Source organism: Neodiprion virginianus, chromosome 7 (assembly GCF_021901495.1).
Source record: "Neodiprion virginianus isolate iyNeoVirg1 chromosome 7, iyNeoVirg1.1, whole genome shotgun sequence".
Lineage (NCBI taxonomy): Eukaryota > Metazoa > Arthropoda > Insecta > Hymenoptera > Diprionidae > Neodiprion > Neodiprion virginianus.
The window spans coordinates 9,916,291-9,937,459 of NC_060883.1; the positions used below are offsets into that span (position 1 = coordinate 9,916,291).

At 40.5% G+C, this 21,169-nt stretch overlaps 2 protein-coding genes across 2 annotated transcripts; both read left to right on the plus strand.

Moving 5' to 3' along the window:
• Nucleotides 1–5,317: 5,317 nt before the first annotated feature.
• Nucleotides 5,318–11,121, plus strand: LOC124308424 (uncharacterized). The gene is made up of 4 exons (XM_046771132.1): nucleotides 5,318–5,751; nucleotides 8,859–8,974; nucleotides 9,124–9,210; nucleotides 9,335–11,121. The coding sequence occupies exons 1-4, from the start codon at nucleotides 5,574–5,576 to the stop codon at nucleotides 9,668–9,670; spliced, it is 717 nt and encodes a 238-aa protein (XP_046627088.1). The 5' UTR covers nucleotides 5,318–5,573; the 3' UTR covers nucleotides 9,671–11,121.
• A 964-nt stretch (nucleotides 11,122–12,085) lies between these two features.
• LOC124308579 (uncharacterized) lies at nucleotides 12,086–13,339 on the plus strand. Its single transcript, XM_046771394.1, has 2 exons — nucleotides 12,086–12,317; nucleotides 12,424–13,339. The coding sequence occupies exons 1-2, from the start codon at nucleotides 12,257–12,259 to the stop codon at nucleotides 12,867–12,869; spliced, it is 507 nt and encodes a 168-aa protein (XP_046627350.1). The 5' UTR covers nucleotides 12,086–12,256; the 3' UTR covers nucleotides 12,870–13,339.
• Nucleotides 13,340–21,169: the final 7,830 nt, after the last annotated feature.

Below are 21,169 nucleotides of genomic sequence, written 5' to 3' on the forward strand. Positions count from 1 at the left end.
TTCTCGTGTAGCTTTGCCAGACTACGAGCCGTCTCGTAACTTATTAGCGACCCAAGCTTTTCCGAACGCAATTAGTGATCCGGAAATCAAAATGGCCGTTGGGACATCGGGTCTCACTTCTCTGCGAGAGGCAACGGCCAAAGCCCTTGAGGTGAAGGCTATGCGTAAGCAATATTTTGGGACAAACAAGCTTCGCTAGGTTAAGGTGTCCAAAAACACCTCAGAAAGACGAAGTTTTGAGCACTCGGAAAAGACAAAGCCTCAAAATTACAGAAATAATAATAATAATAATAATTTTAAACAAAGAAATCGTGGTTCTTTTCAAGGCCAGAAAAACAAACGTGAAATTAAAAACGCGGTCATGACAAATCAAAACTGCTTAACTTGTATATTTTGTAAAAAAATTGGACATGACGCCAACCATTGTTTTCTGATTAGGAAAATGAATGGGGAGCCGATGCAAAGTTCAAATCCGAACTCTTATAACTGGCGTAAGAAACATAGAAATTAGGGAAGCAAATCTTCAGTCGAGCTCTTCAACAGAAACTCGTCCGAAAAACTAATTTCAGGTGACTCGTCGGAGCGAAAATCACCGCAGATTGTTAAAAGTGAAAGCCCTCTTAGAGAACAGTTTTCAATTAGAAGTCTACGACAGTCTGGTCTTCACGCGCGCGGTACTGTGAATGTCGTCTATTGTCTTTGGGTAATAGACACCGGCGCGGAAGTGACCGTAGTTCGATCGGATCTCTTTATATCCGATGGCCAGATTGTTCCCTCTTCATCCCTGCGAACAGCCACTGGAGAGACGACCCCGGTTCCAAGACAGGTCACTGTCCAAATCAACCGTTTTGTGTGTATCGATTCTCCACATGAGGTTTTTATAGCAGATATAGAGGATAAAGGTATTTTGGGAATAGACTTTCTCACAACACATAACTGTGTTATCTCGACCAAGAGAAATTCACTAGCGTCATACAATCGCGAAATAGCTCTTTGTACGAATAGAAATGGAATTTATTGGACTCCTCCTAGAGTTCGGAAAATAGAACTTTTAGAGGATGATTTTCAACAACACTTTCCTTCACATTTACAGGGCCTTGTTGAGAAATCTTCGATTCCATTTAATTTAGCCCAGTTAGAATCGTTTAAATCTCTTTTGCTAGAATTTATAGATTCATTTGCCAAAAATAGTCGTGATAAGGGCCGATGTACTTCTGCAAAGCACAAGATGGACGTCGGAGAGAGTTCGCCAATAAAAAAAGCTCCTCGAAGACTCGCTCTCAACGCCCGAGAAGAGGTGAATAAGCTCGTGGAAGACATGCTTATGAACGATGTGATTGAACCATCGTCTAGTCCCTGGGCCCAACTAATCGTCCTTGTTAACAAAAAGGACAGATCCAAACGATTTTGTATCGACTACAGGAAGCTGAACGATATAACGAAGAAAGATTCTTACCCTCTACCCAGAATCGACGAGACACTCGACCTGATAGCTGGTGCAACTTGGTTCAGCACCATAGATCTTCAGAGCGGATACTGGCAGTTCAACGTTATGCCGTTTGGTTTAAGTAATGCCCCGGCTACCTTTGAACGAATGATGGACGCTGTTCTCCATAGGCTCACTGGCAAAATATGCCTCGTTTATTCAGACGATATAATCGTCTTTGGCAAGAACTTGAAAGAAGAAGTTCAAAATCTCAGACAAGTTTTCGCCAGGCTGAAGCAAGCAGGCCTAAAAATGAACCCGAAAAAATGCCATTTGTTCCAGAAAGAAGTAGGCTTCCTCGGACAAAGCGTCTCAGGACAAGGTGTGAAGACCGACCCATTCAAAATCGAGAAGGTTTTATCTTGGCCGACACCTAGGTATAAAGTACAAATTCAAAGCTTTTTAGGCCCTTGTACGTATTACAGAATATTCGTAAAAGGTTTCGCTAGTATAGCTAAACCTCTCCATCATTTGACCGGAATCAAGATTCCTTTTGACTGGACCCCGAAATGCGAAAAAGCTTTCAAGAAATTAAAATAAAATCTTATTTTTTCGCCGATTTTAGCTTATCCGGAGGTCGAACTTCCTTTTATTTTAGATACGGATGCCTCTCTTTCAGGAATAGGTGGGATTCTGTCACAAATTCAGGGAGGTCAAGAGAGAGTGATAAGTTATTTCAGCAGAGCTTTGAGTAAAACTGAGAGGAATTATTGTGTCACTCGTAGAGAACTTTTAGCTGTTGTTAAGACCGTAGTACATTTTCATCATTATCTGTACGGTAGGAGACTTTTGATACGAACAGATCATGCTTCTATTAGGTGGTTACTTTCGTTTAAATCCTCCGAAGGTCAGGTAGCTAGATGGTTAGAAAGGCTCTGACAGTATGATTTTGACATTCGTCATCGAGCAGGAATTCATCATGGAAACGCTGATGCTCTCTCTCGAAGACCCTGCGAGGAAATGCAAGAGTGTAAACAGTGTGCACGATTAGAGAAAAACCGAGACCCCTCTCTTTTAATACGAAACATTTCTCTAGAAAATAACCCGGAGGAATGGAGAAAATCAGAACAAGAGGATGACACTTTGACTCAAGTTAAGTCCTGGAAGGAAGCGGAAACTCGCCCAGACCGGCAGGATATATCTTTAGCCGAGCCAGATTTGAAAATTTATTGGGCTCAATGGGACTCAATCCTTTTAATTGATGAAATTTCATACCGAAAATGGAAATCTGCAGACTTGAAAGAAATCAGGTGGCAACTTTAGGTTCCCAGGACACGAGTTCCGGAGATTCTTGCTCTTTATCATGATTCTCCTGCAGGCGGACACTTCGCCTCAAATAAAACTCTGGGCAGAATTCGCAACTTCTACTTTTGGCCCCGTTGTCGGACGGACGTTGAAGATTAGTGCCGAAGACGTCGAATCTGCACGGCAAAGAAAGGACCTCGAGCAGAAGGACTAAGCTCGCTTCAATTTTACAACGTGGGAGCTCCATTTGAAAGGACAGCGATGGACATTTTCATTCATTGCTGATTATTTTACCAAGTGGCCTGAAGTGGTCCCTCTCGCTAATCAAAAAGCCTCCACTGTAGCACAGGCATTCGTTGAAGTTTTTATTTGTAGACACGGAGTTCCTCTGGAACTTCATACTGATCAAGGCCGAAATTTTGAGTCTTCACTTAATGAAAGAGGTTACTCAGATCTTAGGGATTAGAAAGACTCGTACGAATCCTTTGCATCCTCAATCTGACGGCATAATAGAACGTCTGAATCGAACCTTGCTACAGTATTTGTCGGCCTTCGTAGAGCAGAATCAGAGAGACTGGGACTCCTGGATCCCTTTCTTTCTCTTACCTTACAGATCTGCGATTCATGAGACGACGAAGCAGACGCCGGCCCTCATGCTTACTGGAAGAAATCTTCGACTTCCGTCAGATTGAGAGAAAGGCCCTGTTCCTGTGCAAAGACAGCATTAAACAGATTATGCCTTTTTATTACAACAACGTTTAGAAGAAATTCATCACTTTGCTGGGAGTAGAATTTCTATCGCTTCAGACAAATTAAAAACTCGTTATGATGTTCGAGCCAGAGATTGAAAATTTATTCCTGGAGATTCTATCTGGCTCTTTCAACCCCGAAGACAGAAAGGACGATGTCCAAAACTACAAAGAAATCGCGAAGGCCCTTACTTAGTGGTTAACCGGATAAATGATGTTGTTTATAGAATCCGAAGATCTCTTCATTCGCGTCAGAAAGTGGAACATTTGGATCGTCTTGCTCCATTTGAGGAAGATCAACCTGGAACAGTCTCTCCAAGACCAGGAAGATCCTTCGAGGTTAGATCTTCAGACGAACACCCTTGATCACTGTGATCGACTTCACCTTCTTTACAGTTGGTCATCAATTGGGGAAAGAAATTGTCTTTTGGAATTCACATGAGCAAAACTCGACCGCTTACAATTATTATCGAAGGGAATATCGGTTGTGGAAAAACAACTTTCACCAAAAGGTTTTTAGCAGATCGTCAGGTCAGTATGCTTTTGGAACCACTTGAGGCATACCGAAATGTCACCGGGATTAATCTTTTAGATTTAATGTATCAAGATCCAGATCGTTATTGCTACTATTTTTAGCATTTCGCTCAGGTGGTTATGTTGGATAGGCATTTTCAGGCGTCTTCATTACCTGTAAAGGTGATGGAAAGATCGATATTCAGCAGCAATTGTTTCGTAGAAGCTCGTCGAAGGTTAGGTACTCTTCGCGACTCCGAATATCAAATATTGAGGAAAAATTTTGATTTTCTCATTCGCTTATCTGAACTCAGAGTGGATTTAAGTGTTTATTTGCGAGTTTCCCGAGGAAAATCTTTCGCTCGAGTTAATTCTCGTTTTCGTGAGGAGAAATCGAGCATTTCTTTAGAGCTACTCAGAACTATTCACGAGGTTCATGAGGATTGGCTAGTAAAACAAACCTTTTCTTTTTTATCGGCTCCTGTTTTGGTTATCAATGCAGAATCCACAGACGACCAAGTTTATTCTAGTTTCTGTCTTGCAATGACACACGGACAAAGTTAAACCTTCGAATTTAATACTAAAAGAATTTTATTCTTAAAAAAAAACAATTTATTTCACAAAAACTATATTAACTAAAACTCAATTTTTGTAATTAAATTACATTAAACGAAGAGTGAAGGATATGACGGAAGTTATAAAACAGAAGTGGCGAATAGCGATCGACGACGACCTGACATTTCATCAGAGGAAGGAGAAGCATCTACTGGAAACGAAGGCGTTTGAGCTGCGTACAAAACATCCGAAAGATTCGGTGAGTTTGGAAAAACATCGCGTCGTAACGAGTCGATCTACGTGGTTGTAGGACGAAGTCAAACAAAGGTTGTTCGAGCATCCCGTGAGCCGTGCGTCAACTCCTGCCGAGTTTGATCAGGAAGGACAATGGATGATATCCTGGAAGAATCAGAGGCGTGTGCTGCGGCATTGAGCGATGTAGAAAATTGGGATATACAATAACGGATATAAACATACACGGCATATGTAATTAAACCATTGAATATTCGGTAGTTTGGATCAATGGAGCGAGAGAATAATACTCTGTGCTTTGTGTTGATGGCGCGTAAAACATTATTGCGATTCGCATGGTCGTGTCGTGTTGCGTTAAAACGGGTAGTACAATTACGCGCTATTGGGATGATGTAAAAAATAGATCCCGGCGCGGCGGCGCGACGACGCCGGCATATGTATTACTACGCGGGTTCTTGCACTATTTCGCGCCGCGGAACGCCAATGACGCCGTCGGTGCACAGCCGCTGAGTCGGAACGCGAGTGAACGTGTGTGTGCGCGAAGCATCCAGGCTCATCGAGATTCATTGCAAACAATATCCTATACCGGTATTAGTACATCCGTAGATACAGAAGGTTATCTAGTACATAACGCGTCGGCGTATATTTCAACAATAATATTGGACGGTAGATTGATTTCTGTGACGGTGAAGCGTGGTAAGCTGCAGACTCGCGGGCGAGGTGCATTGAACAACGCGGACATGGCGGGTACGAAAATGTGCTAGTACGCATACATGAGGTTCTTGACGGCGCATTGTGTCAACGGAGGTGACGATCACGATGTCAAACAGACGGCCATTGTTCCGATGACTAGGATTCCAAAATTCAGTCCGGCCAGATGGGATCCAAGAAAATCTTATCGCGTGATATGTGGCGTTGGTTTTTGTCCGACGTACATCTCACACTTCGCAGGTACGTACGTACGACTTTAATATGCATTGTTATATATCCTGATAATATTTCGTTACCAATTTATTACACGAGCCTCGCGGACATATATATGACGTGGCCGGCCACGCGGGCTCTCCGCGCGAAATCGACGTTGTGTCTCGGTCATTTGTACTTAGCTACAACACGTGGTATATTTCTTACCCCCTTCTGAGTCTGTGATGCGGAAGTAACACGATTGTTTGTAAATTCACATCCCCCACTTTTTTTTTTTTCTTCCTTTGATCGTAAAACGCGCCGGGAGGCGGGGGGAGGTATGTTCGTAAAATTAGCGTCTCGTGTATTACACAGGGCGGCCGCACACCCGGAACACCTCGAAGTGTCCGTCAATTTTCATTCGGTCGCTGAAAGAACTGCAATCATTAGTCTTCTTCAAATGAAATATAATGATGACCTCATATTTTTAACCGAAACAGAAAATTGATTATTGCTTCTCTTTTAAACTGTCGTTACAGCCTTTGTCGTTCGCTCGGATCATAAGGCAATTTCTTTTCATGCTCACGCCACCGCGCAGTTAGCCCCCCTCACCCCTCGCCCGTCGCCGCTTCTCTGGAAAGTCTACGCGGCCGCTCGTTGCGCGCGAACTTGCATGGACATGTTTGTTTTCCGTCCGTCTGTCTTCAACTTAGACGGCTTCGTCCCCCCCTCCACCCTTGCATGAGTGTGCACACTCCCGGGCGCAAGCGACCACCCAACACATAACGCTGTAGCTCGCGGAAAATATAAAGACAAGAATAACGAATATCAAAGCGTCAAATGTCATGATCGCAGCTGACATATAGATCTCGCGATCAGGTGTATAGATCTGTATCAGTCATTTCATTTATATATCAGAGACGTGTATCGAGGAACCGGTTGCGATATGACGCAACGATAATACGCACCGGTGTGCAGTCCGACTTGTTCGCAAATTACGCGCGTGAAAATATTTTACTGACGAACGTGACCCTTGGACGAGCATCGAGTTACTGAAATATTACAATGCGTGGATGTTCCCTTCATTGTGCGTATTTGTGACCGAACGCTACAAGCAATACGGGGGATGGAGGGTAGGGCGGCGGTGCGATTAATTTAATACACCGTAACAAACGGCGCATTGTCAAAGAAATTACTTGAAAGGGATATGTGGAAAATAAAACGTTTCGGTAGTGCGAGTGGACTGTTTGACGTTCGTACGGCCGGGATTGTAGAGTCAAAACAGCCGATCCGAATGTGATAATCGCAACGAAGTCACGGTATAGGTCATGGTTCATACGGGATCGCGTTGTGCCTTCGACACACGATATTATAGTAATATTGTACCGTTAGCACAGTTGGATGATTCGTGAACAGAGATATAAATTTTTTTTCATCAATCATATATTTCGACGGATTGTAAATATACATTGAATCGGCATAGGCATAGATCCGACTGACACGTATTTTTTATCGATTACACATTCGGAATTATTCAAATTATGTCTTATGTTGTTCGTTGTACCGTTTCGCAGATGTTTGATAGTATTGAAAGTATGATTGTGTATGTTTTTTTTTTCTTCACATTATTGCAGCTAATCGCCGTATTATTTTAAAATACATCGCTACACATCGACTACATTCCGCGGTATGGATTTAATTGCTCTGAGTCTTGGCGGCTGCCGAATCCGAATCGTTCTTCGGTGGTGCAGCTTCCGCATCGTAGTCGTCACGTACCAATTCTTCTCTCAATTTGTGTTGCCGTACGAAAGTTCGCCGTCGCATCCTCAACCCGCCCCCGCTTGTACCGCGGCCTGCCGTCATAGGAAGCCTCTTTTTTTCTTCCCGCCGCCGCTGGCTAAACGTATTGAAACAGACGAAACGTTCGACCGATATTGAACATCACGTTGACATCGCGATATCGCACACCCGGATCAACAACGCTGCACCATGTCAAACTAGCACTCGTCAGAGAAACTACTGAAGACCTTTAAGTCACGATATTATGAAAAGTCATTGCCAAGGCATTACAGTAGAACCTCGTCCGTCCGAACTCCCTAAATCCGAACCCCCCGTTATCCGAACGTACACTTGCTTCATCCGAACCGGGGTGGAATTTTTTTTTTTTTTTTTTTTTACACTTGAAACGCCGTTTATTTCTACTGTTGTATAATAATTTATCCGAGTGACTTTGTTGTTAAAAATTGAAGACATATATATTACTGTTTTGTTTTAAATATATGATCGAAACACACAAGCATCACGTCAAATCGCTCGAAATATCCGGCCGTTTATGTTGGTTTTCCCATATGCAATATGTTAGACTGCTATCTACGACAATGCATTTGTATTTTCCAAACTTACCATAATCGCTATAAATAAAAAAAATGTAAACTAGGCCCAGCTCCGACGGGTTCGCATAATCGAGGCTCTACTGTATATTTTTCATGTGACGGATCAAATGCTTGTCAGTGTTGCGTAAGTTTATCACTCTGCTGTAAATGTAAAGCCTAAAAGTTCTCTATTGAACTGAATCGAAAACTCGATTGTCGGATTTTTAGACTTGATTCAGTATTGTTCCGGGAGTGCGATGTATGTGAGGGAAGTTTCACCTGAAGTAGAAGACCCGGCAGACTGTGCCTTCTCGGCTCCGGCAGAGTTCTGCATGATGTGAACGCTCATAGGGAAGATCTTCAACTGCGGTCTGTGCGCGACCACCACCGTATTTGTACTAAGCTGGGCGATAGAAATTTGAACGTTTATCATAGCTCTGTGTGATATAAAGCCTGCGGCACGACCATGTAATATGACATGTAGGAAATTGATTTCTAAGGGTTGAACACGCGCGGCTTACCAAGCAGTTGCAGCGGTCTTTGTGCGGAATTTCATCAATCTCATCTCGACGCAATAAATGCATTGTCCTATGTGGCGAAACGTCGTTAAAAATTTGTAGATGCGAGTGTGTGTGCGCATATACGCGGATATTAATATATATTTACGCGCACATAAATTTCGACGAGCAAAATGCTACCGCGAGGCCCATGTAATACATCGTGTACTTGTCACAAAGGAATCGCGTGATGCAATCTCGTGTTATAAACGTGATGCATTTTCAGGCACGATCCACGAGCTCGCTAACCGAATTGCTAACAAGAGAATAACTTTCTCACCCTCGCATCTCGCGGCGAGTGCTACCGAGGCATCATCGGCTGGCGAGCTGAACCTGAGTGACGTACGTACGGTAATGGTTCGCCCGTATGCAGGTGATATACTGCAATTAAATCGCGCTGTGAAACCGAATACGGCGTGGAACCTATTTGTAAACATGAGATCTGTATTGGGTGGTGATTGTAAAAATATATAACCGTATTGTTTGTACAGATAACGGCAGTTGCGAGGGGTTCGAAATCTGGGCGGAGGGGTGTCGGTCGCTTCGGTACGAGGTTGGATATCATGCAGCGCTACGTGGTACGTGCGTATGTTGTATATAATGGAGCGATACGCTGTCGTCGTTTACGTACGAATTTGTCACTGCTACCTAAGGTGTATACGTTCCGACGATTGTCTTGTAATTGTTGTTCTTCAAATTTAGGAAGACGAGGAGGGTGAAAAGTCATCGTCGAAGTCGGCGGGTACGTATTCGATCGCGCGAAGACTGCGTCAGGTTGATAGCCCGGCAACGGGTCGATCGGTCCGGAAAGAGGAGGCGGTAAGGCGAACGTACGTGGAGAAAAGGGTACTGGTTCGACGTCCGGTTGCGTCGAGCACGGCAAAGCGGTGCAAAATGGTCGATGATTCCAGCGGGTGCGGCAGTCCGCCTGGGGATCTCGGGTTGAATACGCCAGTGAGATGTATCACCAGACTGCCGACGGCGATGATGACGGTGATGGAGGTTGGTTGCCAGGTGGGGTCGTCGATGACCAACTAACAGAGAGGTGATGTTTCGGACGTATGCGGCAGTCCGGTTGAGGATCGTGGCGGTGCGATTGTTGCGGAACCAACGCGGTTCAGCGGTACGCCGCTGTGTTCAGTTGACGATGGCAGCGATGACATTGACGATGGTGTTACGTTCCGAGAGGAACGTTTCGAGTCGATTCTGATTCGCCGCGTGATTTAAATTGTTCTCCTGACTTACGTAGTTGGTGTATGTAAATCTCGAGAATCCGCTGATCAGCTCCTCAGATCTTCTCGTTCAACTCGCCTACAATTCTGAGAGTTTGTTAGGTAGGGCTCGTGCCAACCATCACTAAGCGTGATTGAAATAATTATTTATGACAACACTTGGGTTAATTACACATTTATTAACGGTCTCCTTCTGGTTCTCGATGGTAGGTTTACAATCGTGGTACAGATTGGTGTTAATCACTATCGCAGTGACAAACTGTTAACAAGTCTCGAAGGTTCTGAATGACGTATAATGATTTAATTCTAGGATTTCAGTAGAGATCTGATCTGTTCTCTATGATGTCTGAAGTTCTTCTGATGATTCTATTTTCTCGAAAGGTTTGAATTAGAGGAAAAGTAGGAGGAGTTCAAAAGGAGTCGCGGTTTCTCGCGGGTCTCGGATGATTGGTCAAGGATGATGAAATAATTGAGGGTAAGATTTCTGATTCGTGCATGAGATCTCGGTGGTGGATTAGCGCGAGGTAGTTGGTTTAGAGAAGCAAGCGGCGGAGCGTTAATTGGTCTTATCATTATTAAAATGAAGGCGCTATCCTGAATTCTGAGAATAAGGGTTTCTTTATCTATGAACTATCCGTGATTTCTCTTCCCATGTTTCCGGTGTTTAGTCTACTTGATTATCTTAATTACTGCAGGTGTTTATTACTTTAGGTTATTACGGTTGAGGTCGTAAATCAAAGGTTTTATGTGAAAGCTAATGTTGAAAGGTATAACGGTTAAATGAGAAAAAATATACATACCATGTATGTTATGAATATGACTGATAAAATAACGGTTAATCTAGCGTGTGAGAACTATCGATATAAGAATTTGGACGTTATGATGGTAGCTATGTGTGTTAGTATTAATCTACGACTATCGGTAAGAGCACGTAAGGCTCTCTTATGGTAACTGCACGCTGGTCAGGTAGGGCGCAGAGAGGGCGCCGCCGTGGATACCGGCTGGCACGTAACAATGGCACCGATGATGACAGTATGGTTACAATGAGCACCGGTAGTCGAGTGGCGTCGTCCCTTTCGACGGTCGAAAATACTGACTCGCAGGTTACGGAACCGCGGACAGAGGGTGGTGGCGCGTTGCCGAGTTGTGTTATTGAAAAATTTAAATTGAAGTTGGCCAAGCGGACGAAGGAGATTAGAAGCTTGAGAGCGATCAACATGCACCTGCAAAAGGCTCTCCTCGTTGACCACGACAAAGTTGAAGGTAACGATTCTTTGTGCATTGCAAATTTTCAGATGCGTACGTGTATATATTTATTAGTGTGTGTGTGTTGATATTATGGTCATATAATCGTATTGTATAGTACGGTGTGATGTCGGTTCGTTTATTGTCGGTACTTGTCCAATTTGCCGATGTAACACTTGCAGCGACGATCAATTAATTTTTAAAAGATTTTGAAAACAGTGACTGAGACGATCAAAAAATTTTTTTAAAATTCTGACATGTTCTTTGAACTATACTACAACCTGTGAATTAATTCCAGAGGGGTGTTTTTCTTCGTTTTCGAGTAAAAAATCATTGAAGGTGTCGATGCGCATGAAATGGCGGCGCGCCGAGTCTCTACGTAATGGCGAGCGGCCAGTTGCCGTCTACCGCTACCCCGCGGTGGCGTCGCAGCATTATTTTAGTCATTTTCACGATGTAGAACATGATTGAAGAATCTGAAAAAATACTGTACCTTCACAAGGCCTGCTCAAAGCGATAAGTGAAGTTTCAAGAATGTGTCAACTTTTTTTTTACCATTTCGTATTTTTTTTTGAATTATATGGAGCTTTCCGCGTAATTTGAAAAAAGAAAAAAAATATTATATTTAATTTTTTGCCGAAGTTATGAATTTTTGAAAAAAATAGGAGTCTAATTTGTTATTGTTAATAAAAAATCGAATTTTGCATTATGAGATTCGCGCTTTGGCACAAAAATCTAACTCCCCCCACACAATCCACATGCCAAATTATAAAAAATATCTGACAGATGACTGATCCGGTTGACGCGGATTAGCCCGTACCTTTGAGAAGATCCCACTTTTTGCAATTTCGCTATGCTTAGTAAATAACATGACAACGTATAGATATTTCGAAGGCTGAGTGTCGCTTAATCGCCTTTGATCGGCGTACGATTTTGGCTTGACATTTATTTGACGTTTGTTTCGATGTTACAGATTCACATTAGATTCGGATTATGGATTGATAGGGTTGATTATGACAGATTACGTTTGAAGCTCAACATTCGTGAGTACTCCTTCGTCGGAAATCTAGCACGCCTCGTATTCACGGACGCCGTTCTGAGGCGTCCGAGCCTGACTGGGACGGTGTGCAATGTCACGAAGTATAGAATGGGATCGGCCGTGACGGCCAGACCCGCGCTGGAATCAAAGAGATTGTACGCGGTATACGGTTAGTGTCATGGCAGGATTCTCATTTTAGGTTACATATTAAAATGTCGATTTCTGGCATCGTTGCTGGTCCAGGCGTATATATGCGTTGTTCTTGTTTTATGCAGCAATGACGCGACACTGGATGAGGAATTGCGACTACAACGAAGGTCAAATCGACAAAGTGCTGGCGGTGGTACCGTACATTATGGCTAAGAAGATATGTGATCTGAATCGCCCGTGCAAAGGTGAGACACGTCGGAGAGCGGTACGATCAAGGATCTATGTTATGGAGAGTTCAGAGGATACGGCGGATGAGCAACCGGAGGACGGTGGCGCCGATGGTGCTAAGGGTGATGCTGCTCCCTATGAGTCGAGTACGCGTAATGCGGTGAGTGATGCGGGTAACGACGTGGACGGTGAACGGGGTGGTCCTGGTGGTTGGACAGACGGTGCTGCAAAAGGCGATACGACGACGTGCGATGATGTTGCCGCACGTGTGGTTCAGCCGAATCATTTTAGCGATCAAGGGGAGGTAGGTGCCGACGGTGCGGAGCATTTTATTTGTTGTTAGATATTGCGAATCGTGTGGTGATCGAAAGACAGCTGTTGATGATGCTCGAGAGATATTATATATTATTGTACTAGTAGTCAGATCTTTATAATCACGTTTTTTCGATATCCGCACAAATTAACCTTGTATGACATTTCGAATATTATTATTACTATATACGAGTTGATCGATGAATGTTTCACATTTCTTATTTAACGATTCGAAGTGAGGTTTATGGTGTTTTGTTGGATATATACGTGATTTCGTATATATGAATACTGTAATAAGCAATTTTGAGTCGTAATGTTATGGACCTTCGGTGTCAGCGATAGACTGATGTGGTACCGTTGTTGTTAAGACTGATAAGGTGCAAAGATTAAAGGGCAGCTATATCGACATTCGGGGAGTGTGTAATCGTGTTATATATTTTCTTGATAATGTAGTACTGTTGTCATTAAGACTGACATGTGCAAAGATTATTGTGCAGCTGTATCGACATTAAGGGATTGTGTAATTTTAATAAATATAATATACACCCGCGATATTATAACCTACTTGTGTACCATATCCCACCCCATTTCCAGATTCGCACCGGATACAATCCGACTGCGGGACGGTAACGTATCCGACAGAACCGGATAGGATACGACCACGTAGGTATGCCGCCGTATCCTGTACACGATCCGACAGGAATGGCCGACACACGATCCGGATGCGTCATTCTACCGAACAGAATCCGACACGATCCCGCGCTCAATAATTTGCTGGAAAATTGGGTACACGATCCGACAGGAATCGCGGTACACGACCAGGACGATCCGGATGCGTTATTTTACCGAACAGAATCCGATACGATCCCGCGCTAGTAAAATTCCTGCCTTTATTCTGTATACGGTCCGACAGGATTCGCTGTACACGTTCCGAATGCGTGACTTTCGCGAAAAGAATCTAACACGATCACGGGCGAAAGAAATTCCTGGCGTATTCCAAACACAGTCCGACAGAAGCCAAAAATGAAAAATGCTGCAGAGAAAATCCGAACAGAACCGTTGACGGCGGTAACACCGGTACGACACGGATCGTACACAAAAGGTTGTCTGCGAGGAATAGGATTCAGTCACAAAAGCTGTACACAGTCCGACAGCCAGATCTCTGTTGGATTTTTTTTGTAGGGATTGTACAATTCTTTTGCCAGTGAAGAATCTTTAGGCTCTAGCAACTTCTGTTTTGCAAAGTCAGAGTCTGAAAATAAACGAATCACATAATTATTTGTGTCAACAGTATCCAGTCGGAACAATAACATTCGTTTGAACTTGAAGCAGTGTGTTATAAATTTCAGCTATTAATTCTGGTCGATTGTATACTTGCGTCGAATTGAGGAAATTTATTTCAATTTGGAGATCATAATTCAGAGATTGACTACTTACCAATTTTAAATAGTTGAATTTCTTCGGAAGACAATTTCAGCTTTATTGTTTGGCCCGTTGTAGTAGCAGTTGACCTAATTTTTTGGTTCATTTTGAAATACTTGTAACTTTGAGAACATTCGAAGCTAGGTTATGTTTCCCTGTCACTCTACCGCTAACGGCGTTCGTCTTGGTTCTTGGCGCTCAAAAGCTATTGCCGCCCTACCTATTTCGAGTTGGCGAAATGTAGCGTGAACTGATGACGTAAACGCTTCGAACTTATGACGTCGTCGGTATAACACAGCGATTCAAAGCGACAAGACGAACGGCGACAGCGACACTCATGCACGCTTTTAGCGAAAAAGCGAGCAAGCTCAACGTACCCTATAAGTGGGGGACTTGAAGTGCGCTTCCACTGAAGCTGCTGTGTAGCTGAGTTTGTATGGATTTTAAGCGCCTCCCACTTAAAGATTTTATGAATCCCACTCGTGGCAGGAGATGTCGATTATTGGTCTTACCGTCCGAGCACATTACCCGTGGCTCCTCAGGAATCTTGGAAAATAAGGATCGATTATAAATTCATACTTACGCGCTTGAATTTGAGTTCGGAGAATAATTAGACCAATGGAAAACGTATCGAATATGCGTATCGGCGACGCACGAGAAAAGCGTGGGGGTTAGCAGGGGGCACTCTGCGCCGAACGCTCGAAGGAAGAAGTTTAGTTTTAACGGCAGATGAGCCGACATTTGTAATTGTATAACGTTCTCTCTAAGAACGTTTGTGCCACGTCCAATTCATATTGTAACATAGATTATTAATATCATACAACAAAGAATATTAAAAGAGTCGATCACCGAGAAGCCCGGACTGAGAATGAAAGTACGAGAAACGTACAAGCATAATGAAACTGTAAGAATTATTTGGTCCTATCTATTGAGTTTTCCTCCTTCATTCTCTCTTTACACTGGGTTTTACAACTCACTCTCACTCCCTGAGATTTAACTGATCGTTGTTGTTTATCGTTAAAATAACTGGCGCCCAAACATTCCGAGGAATATTATAATTAATGAAATTTATTGTTCAATCATTTCTTGAGCCCCGGCAGCTCTGACCCAAGCCCGGGTGAAAGGCTTTCAAGAGAGTAAAATTAGCTAAAGAAAGGTATATACCTATGTGTCGTAAAAAAAAGCCTGTCTCACACTTTAAGCTCAATTTTGAGCGAGAAGTAGTGTCAACCGTGCCGACATGACACATGTTTTGAAATCTGGCACGGTTTGAACCCGTTCTTTTTTTCGCTTGTTTACTTCGTTTATTTATCTTTTTAAAAAGTGTTTATATTTTCGATACATCTGAGATTTAATTTCCTGTGAGTATTGAAAAAAGAGATGGTAAGTATTAAATGATGATTTCATTTCATTAGTTAATAATTGTCAACATTATTTCATAATGTTTTAATGTATAACTATGAAATAATATTAGATACCTAACCTAAACGAAATTGTTAGTTATTTGCACAGATTTTTGAGGAACATAACGCGTCTCTAATGCCAAAAAGGCAAGGCTCAATAAAAATTATGTTTCATATTTACATTACAACATTCTTCTAAAATCGTGATTACAACCTTATTGCAACAATTATCAGTGTATTGGTTTGATTTTTCTTTGTGAGGAAAAACAAAAATTGTTTCCACCGAAACGTTGGGATTAAAGAAGAAAAGGGTAGCCTTTACAGTAGATGAAACTCATGAGCTGTTGAGAATATGGGCCTCTGAAGAAATTCAGCAGTTATTCAGTACAGCTATGAGGCATAACCTCATATGGAATTCCATAGCCGTGAAACATCGGATTAAGGGGTTTTCCATAACCAGTGCTGAAGTTAAAAGTAAAATTGGTAACCTTGAAACAGAGTACCGAGCACTTAAGCCTAAATCAGGTTTGTAATTATTTGAATTACTTGTCATATATCGCAATATAATGTGGTTTTAATATTAGAAGCATTTTGACTTGTGATTAGGCGGTGAGCCTCCAAACTGGCCATTTTTTGAGATTATGCATAAGGTGTTGGGTGAACGTGATCGTGCTAATGATGATCTCCTTGATGATAGCCTGACCAAAGGCTCTGAACATTATTATATGCTTATTTACTTTACAATATGTATTTAACATCTCATTAGACAATGTTTCATCATAATGAACGAATTGAATGCACGAACATGTGGTTATAATGAAAATAAACTTTAAATTGATTTGGTCATATTACATAGCAATGAAGGGCGTTTGTAATTACATTTTTATTATCACTAATGAATTTATAATTTGCTCCATGTTCTGCAGACCAAGTTGATGTAGAAGACGTCGAAACTTATTCTTCCGATCAAACACCAATTGAATATAACAACATACATAGTGAAAACGAAGTGGAATCGTTGGATAGCGAATCGTAAACAAATCGACTGTCAGGTTTTGGAAATGGTAATTTATATTACAATTTGTCTATAAACAACTAATTCTTGTAATTATTAGTTGCCGAAATTTGTTCCCCAAACTTTAAATATATTTCACGATCGCGTTATCAACAATTAATTGTGCAATACTGTTACTAATGTTTCGTAATATTCGACAGAGATGAAAACACGTGCACAAGATCAAATTCGAAGCATATAGGCCAAAAAAAAATGCAAAAAATGTGAGTATAGATTCGATAAATACGATACACTAATGCTTCGCAAGCTTTGTACGACAATTATTGACAGTTTCCTTCATGTTACAGAGCTAGACCTCCCGTAGGAGGAAAGGTTCTGACGAAAGTAAACTGATATCACTTTTACTCGAATCAGAAAAGCGTCACAATGAAAGTCTAGCAGCCATGGAGGAGCATGAAAGGAAAACACAAGAACGTGAGGCTACCATGGCACAATAGATGGATCGGTTCCTTACAGCTTTTGCCGTACTTGCCGAAAATCAAGCTAAACAAGGCGAAAGTTTGTTTAGTCCACTAATTACACCCGTGGCAGCAGTCCGTCAATCTTTTCAAACTTCTTCCTCAGGATCATCGTCTACTATACGTCAAGCCCGTACCAATGCAAAAGCCAATAAATCATCTTGTTCAGGTGAAAAATTCTTTCGTTCACTCAACTCTTATATTGGTCTCGAACTGGCTGATGTTAGTTCTTGTCACAATAACTTTGTGGTATTGCGATATTTAATAACCAAACTTGATAAATTAATTATCATGTTACAGACTATGTAAGTGATTCAAGATATACATCAGTATCACCTATCTTGCCTAAATATCGTAATAATGCCACCGTGACCGTTGATAATGCACTAATGACTGGTAATGAAAGCTTGAGTGACTACAACGATGCAACGGATTTCGTAAATTGCAATCAACAATCAAACAATATTTCACAATTGTGTGAATTCGAATTTTATAAAGAAGATTCATGCAGAAATGTGCTGGAATCTGCAAGCGTACCAAATGCCCGATCACATCTATCATCGCATCAGCCTATAAAACCTGGTGTAACTAAATGTAATAACGAAGAAGTGATAGAAAAACAAACAAGTGCACATCATATCAACAATTTTACTCCTTCAAATCAATTTAAAGGTATTTTGGAACCAACAAAACGTGCCATTCAACAAACAAATGTACAACCTATAAAGTTATTACGTATACAAAATAAAAAGATTGATAAAACAGTACCCACTTTGGAAGTCGAAGATGATGATGATGAATTACCTGCATTTCAATGGGTACATCCTGTGCATCCTATAAATGATGAGAATAATGTGCAGCAAGTTCGTATTAAAGATTTATCGTCGACTGAAGAACGTATTGTGGGCGAGCAATCGAAAGATAATCCAAAGTCTTCTTATCGCACCGTGCCAGAAATCAAATCACAGCATTAAATTAGTTCATATGAAACAACCTGTTAAGACAGTGGACTTGAATAACTTTCAGAAGGTGTATCCAAATACTGGCCATGAGAAACTATTATTTTATATTACCGTAGCCAACAATAAGTAACTAATCACCTGTGCATATAAACAGACGTATATTATATATTCACGCTTACATATTATCTATAATAACTTGCTAATTTCATTTAAATATATTTTGATCCCTTTTTTTCTTTAATCATTTTCTCATCAATATTGATATTTGTATAATTTTAATGTGGGGTTTAGACGAGTATTACCTGTCTGTGTAGTTCAAACGTATAAAACATGCAAAAAAGATTGTGATACTTATGAAGTTACGATTTGACGTACAATTTAGAATAACCTACAATTACTTTTATCGCCTATTTGTAATAATTTGTTACTATTATTTTAAGATATTTTCCTTTTTTTTTTAATATCAATATTGATATTCGTGTAGTTTTAAGGTTAGGTTTATATGAGTATCATCGGTCTATGTAATTGAATTTTATGCAACATGCAAAGAAAATTGTGATACTATAACTTATTACTATAACGTATAACTTTATACTTTTAAGTAAAGTCATTGATATTTTATTTTTCTGGTTCTTATCTTAATGCGTAGCTCTTAGTGTACAATGTACCAAAAGAGTATGCACTACTACTATTATTGCTAAATAAGTCAAAAAATAAATGTGATATGGTAGAAGTTACTTCAGTACTATGTAGAATAATATACATACATATATTTTTATAATTCATTGAATTGTTAAAATGTATAAATGTTTCTCATATCAAAAATTTGTTGTTATAGTACTTACGCTAATATCTTTATATAATAGGCACCTCTTTATTTGTTAATAATAACGTTGCATAAATATGTATTTTGAGTTGATACAATAAACATACAAAATTGTATAAAGTTTAAGAATGATAATTTATTAAAAAGATTCAATCGATGCAAAATTTATTATAACACGTCATAAGTTGAAAATACTTGATTCTTTTTAAGTTCTAATTCTCCGTTTTAATTTCTAATTAACAATCTAACATAGACATTTCATCGTTCGTCAAGCGGTCCGCGATCATGTCTCGATTTTTATTTCAGCTACTGTGAAAGCTCTATTATCATGAACTGGTACAGTAGGTACGTTTGCCATTCTATTGTTTTCGGCTCTAAACTTTTCAAGCCATTCAAGGTGAAAAACCTCATTATGACTCACACAAATGTTATGTAAAACAAAGCGAACCTTTACAACTTGTTTCATATTTTCGAAGTTCAAATCTGCACTTCTTAATGGTATTCTCCAACGCCCTATTAGCCGACCGAAAGCATTCTCTACTGTCATCCTTGCGCTACTCAACCTATAATTGAAATTTCGATTCGTGAGCGACATTTCGTTGGTTATGGGATAAAATTTCAACAGCCATGTTAACAAAGGAAAAGCTACATCAGATATTATGTGCAGATTAGTTGTTTTTCCATTAGGAGTCTCATTATTTACAGAGAACTTTTTGAATAATGCACTTCTATGGAACCTTGATGCATCGTTGCAACGTCCAGGGGCGCCAATGTTTATATACCTACAAATAAATAATGTTCCAATGAAAATTGAAAAATAAAAATTATTTGCCTACATTTGATTTCGGTGTCTCATGACCAAATTTATCACAACTACACAACATGAGATAGTACTGACATCCAACACTGCAATATTCTGTTATGAGAGCATACATGCAATAATTTAAATGAGTAACTCTTATACTTCAATGATTGACACTTACGTCAACCGATATTTGTAATCAGCAACGCATAACGCAACGATCTAATGGAATGATTTGTAATTATAATAATCTTCGGGATGGTCTACAGGAGCTGATATGGGAATATGAGTTCCATCCATCGCACCGAAAAATTCAGCGAATTGCCATCTGTTCATGAAACCTCTGCTCATAGCTATTCTTCCCGCTTTAGTATCGGGAAACTTGATGACGTCATCATAATAATGTGCCAGCACCGTTTCACAAAATTCATATAACAGACATCTTACGGTACTTTTTCCAATTCCATATAAATCAGCAACGGACAAAAAGTTACAGTTTTTCTTCAGAAACGTCAAGGCGACCGCCACTCTCTTTTCAAGAACAATAGCCTCTCTCATACGAGTGTTGTGTTTTAACAGGTAGGGCCTAAGCATGTTGTACAAAGTCATAAATTTTGCCCTTTCAAAGTGAGAATTTTTTCTGAAATCGCTCATCTGTTGAATGGATAAAAAATTTAGGAGAATCAGCAAAGTTGGTCTATGAAAGTGAAACAATTACAGAATAAAGTAGCTTTTAAAAATGACTAGACGTATCGTGTAATTTTACTAAACATTTTACTATATTTATATGTATTCGATGTAGAATAAAAGGATATCGCTTTACCTCTGTAGTTAGAGATTGCTGTTTTCCAAAATTTTCCATGTTCACGCAACACGAGTTGAGGATGTACCCAACTAGAACGTTGAAATAATCTGCGTCGCCTGGGTCGCAGAATAAATGCAAGGATCAAACGATAAGTTCACCTTTGTTTTTCTATCAATGCTTTTTTCGTTCGCAATACTTTTTTTCGGTCGGCATTGTCCCGTGCCCAAGTTTGGTACATATTTATTAATTGACTAATTGTTCAAATGCAAATATAATTCATCTCGAAGTATCACCAGGGTGTGTAACAAAACAAAAGCGTCCCGAATCACAGATCAGAGATATCTTAATTATAGGCTTTTCAAAAAATGGAAAATAAAAGATAGATGGGTAATTATTAATTAATAAATGAAATTACGGAGGACAATGCATTATATTGCTTTATATATTGTATGACTGAGGTTATAAACACTAACTGACAGTTCTTCAGTTCTTCTCGTTACTCCGTTTGTTGGCTACAAGGTTTTCTAACCTCCAAGTGCCACACAGTTCTTATTTTAAACGCAACACAGTTGCAGGTT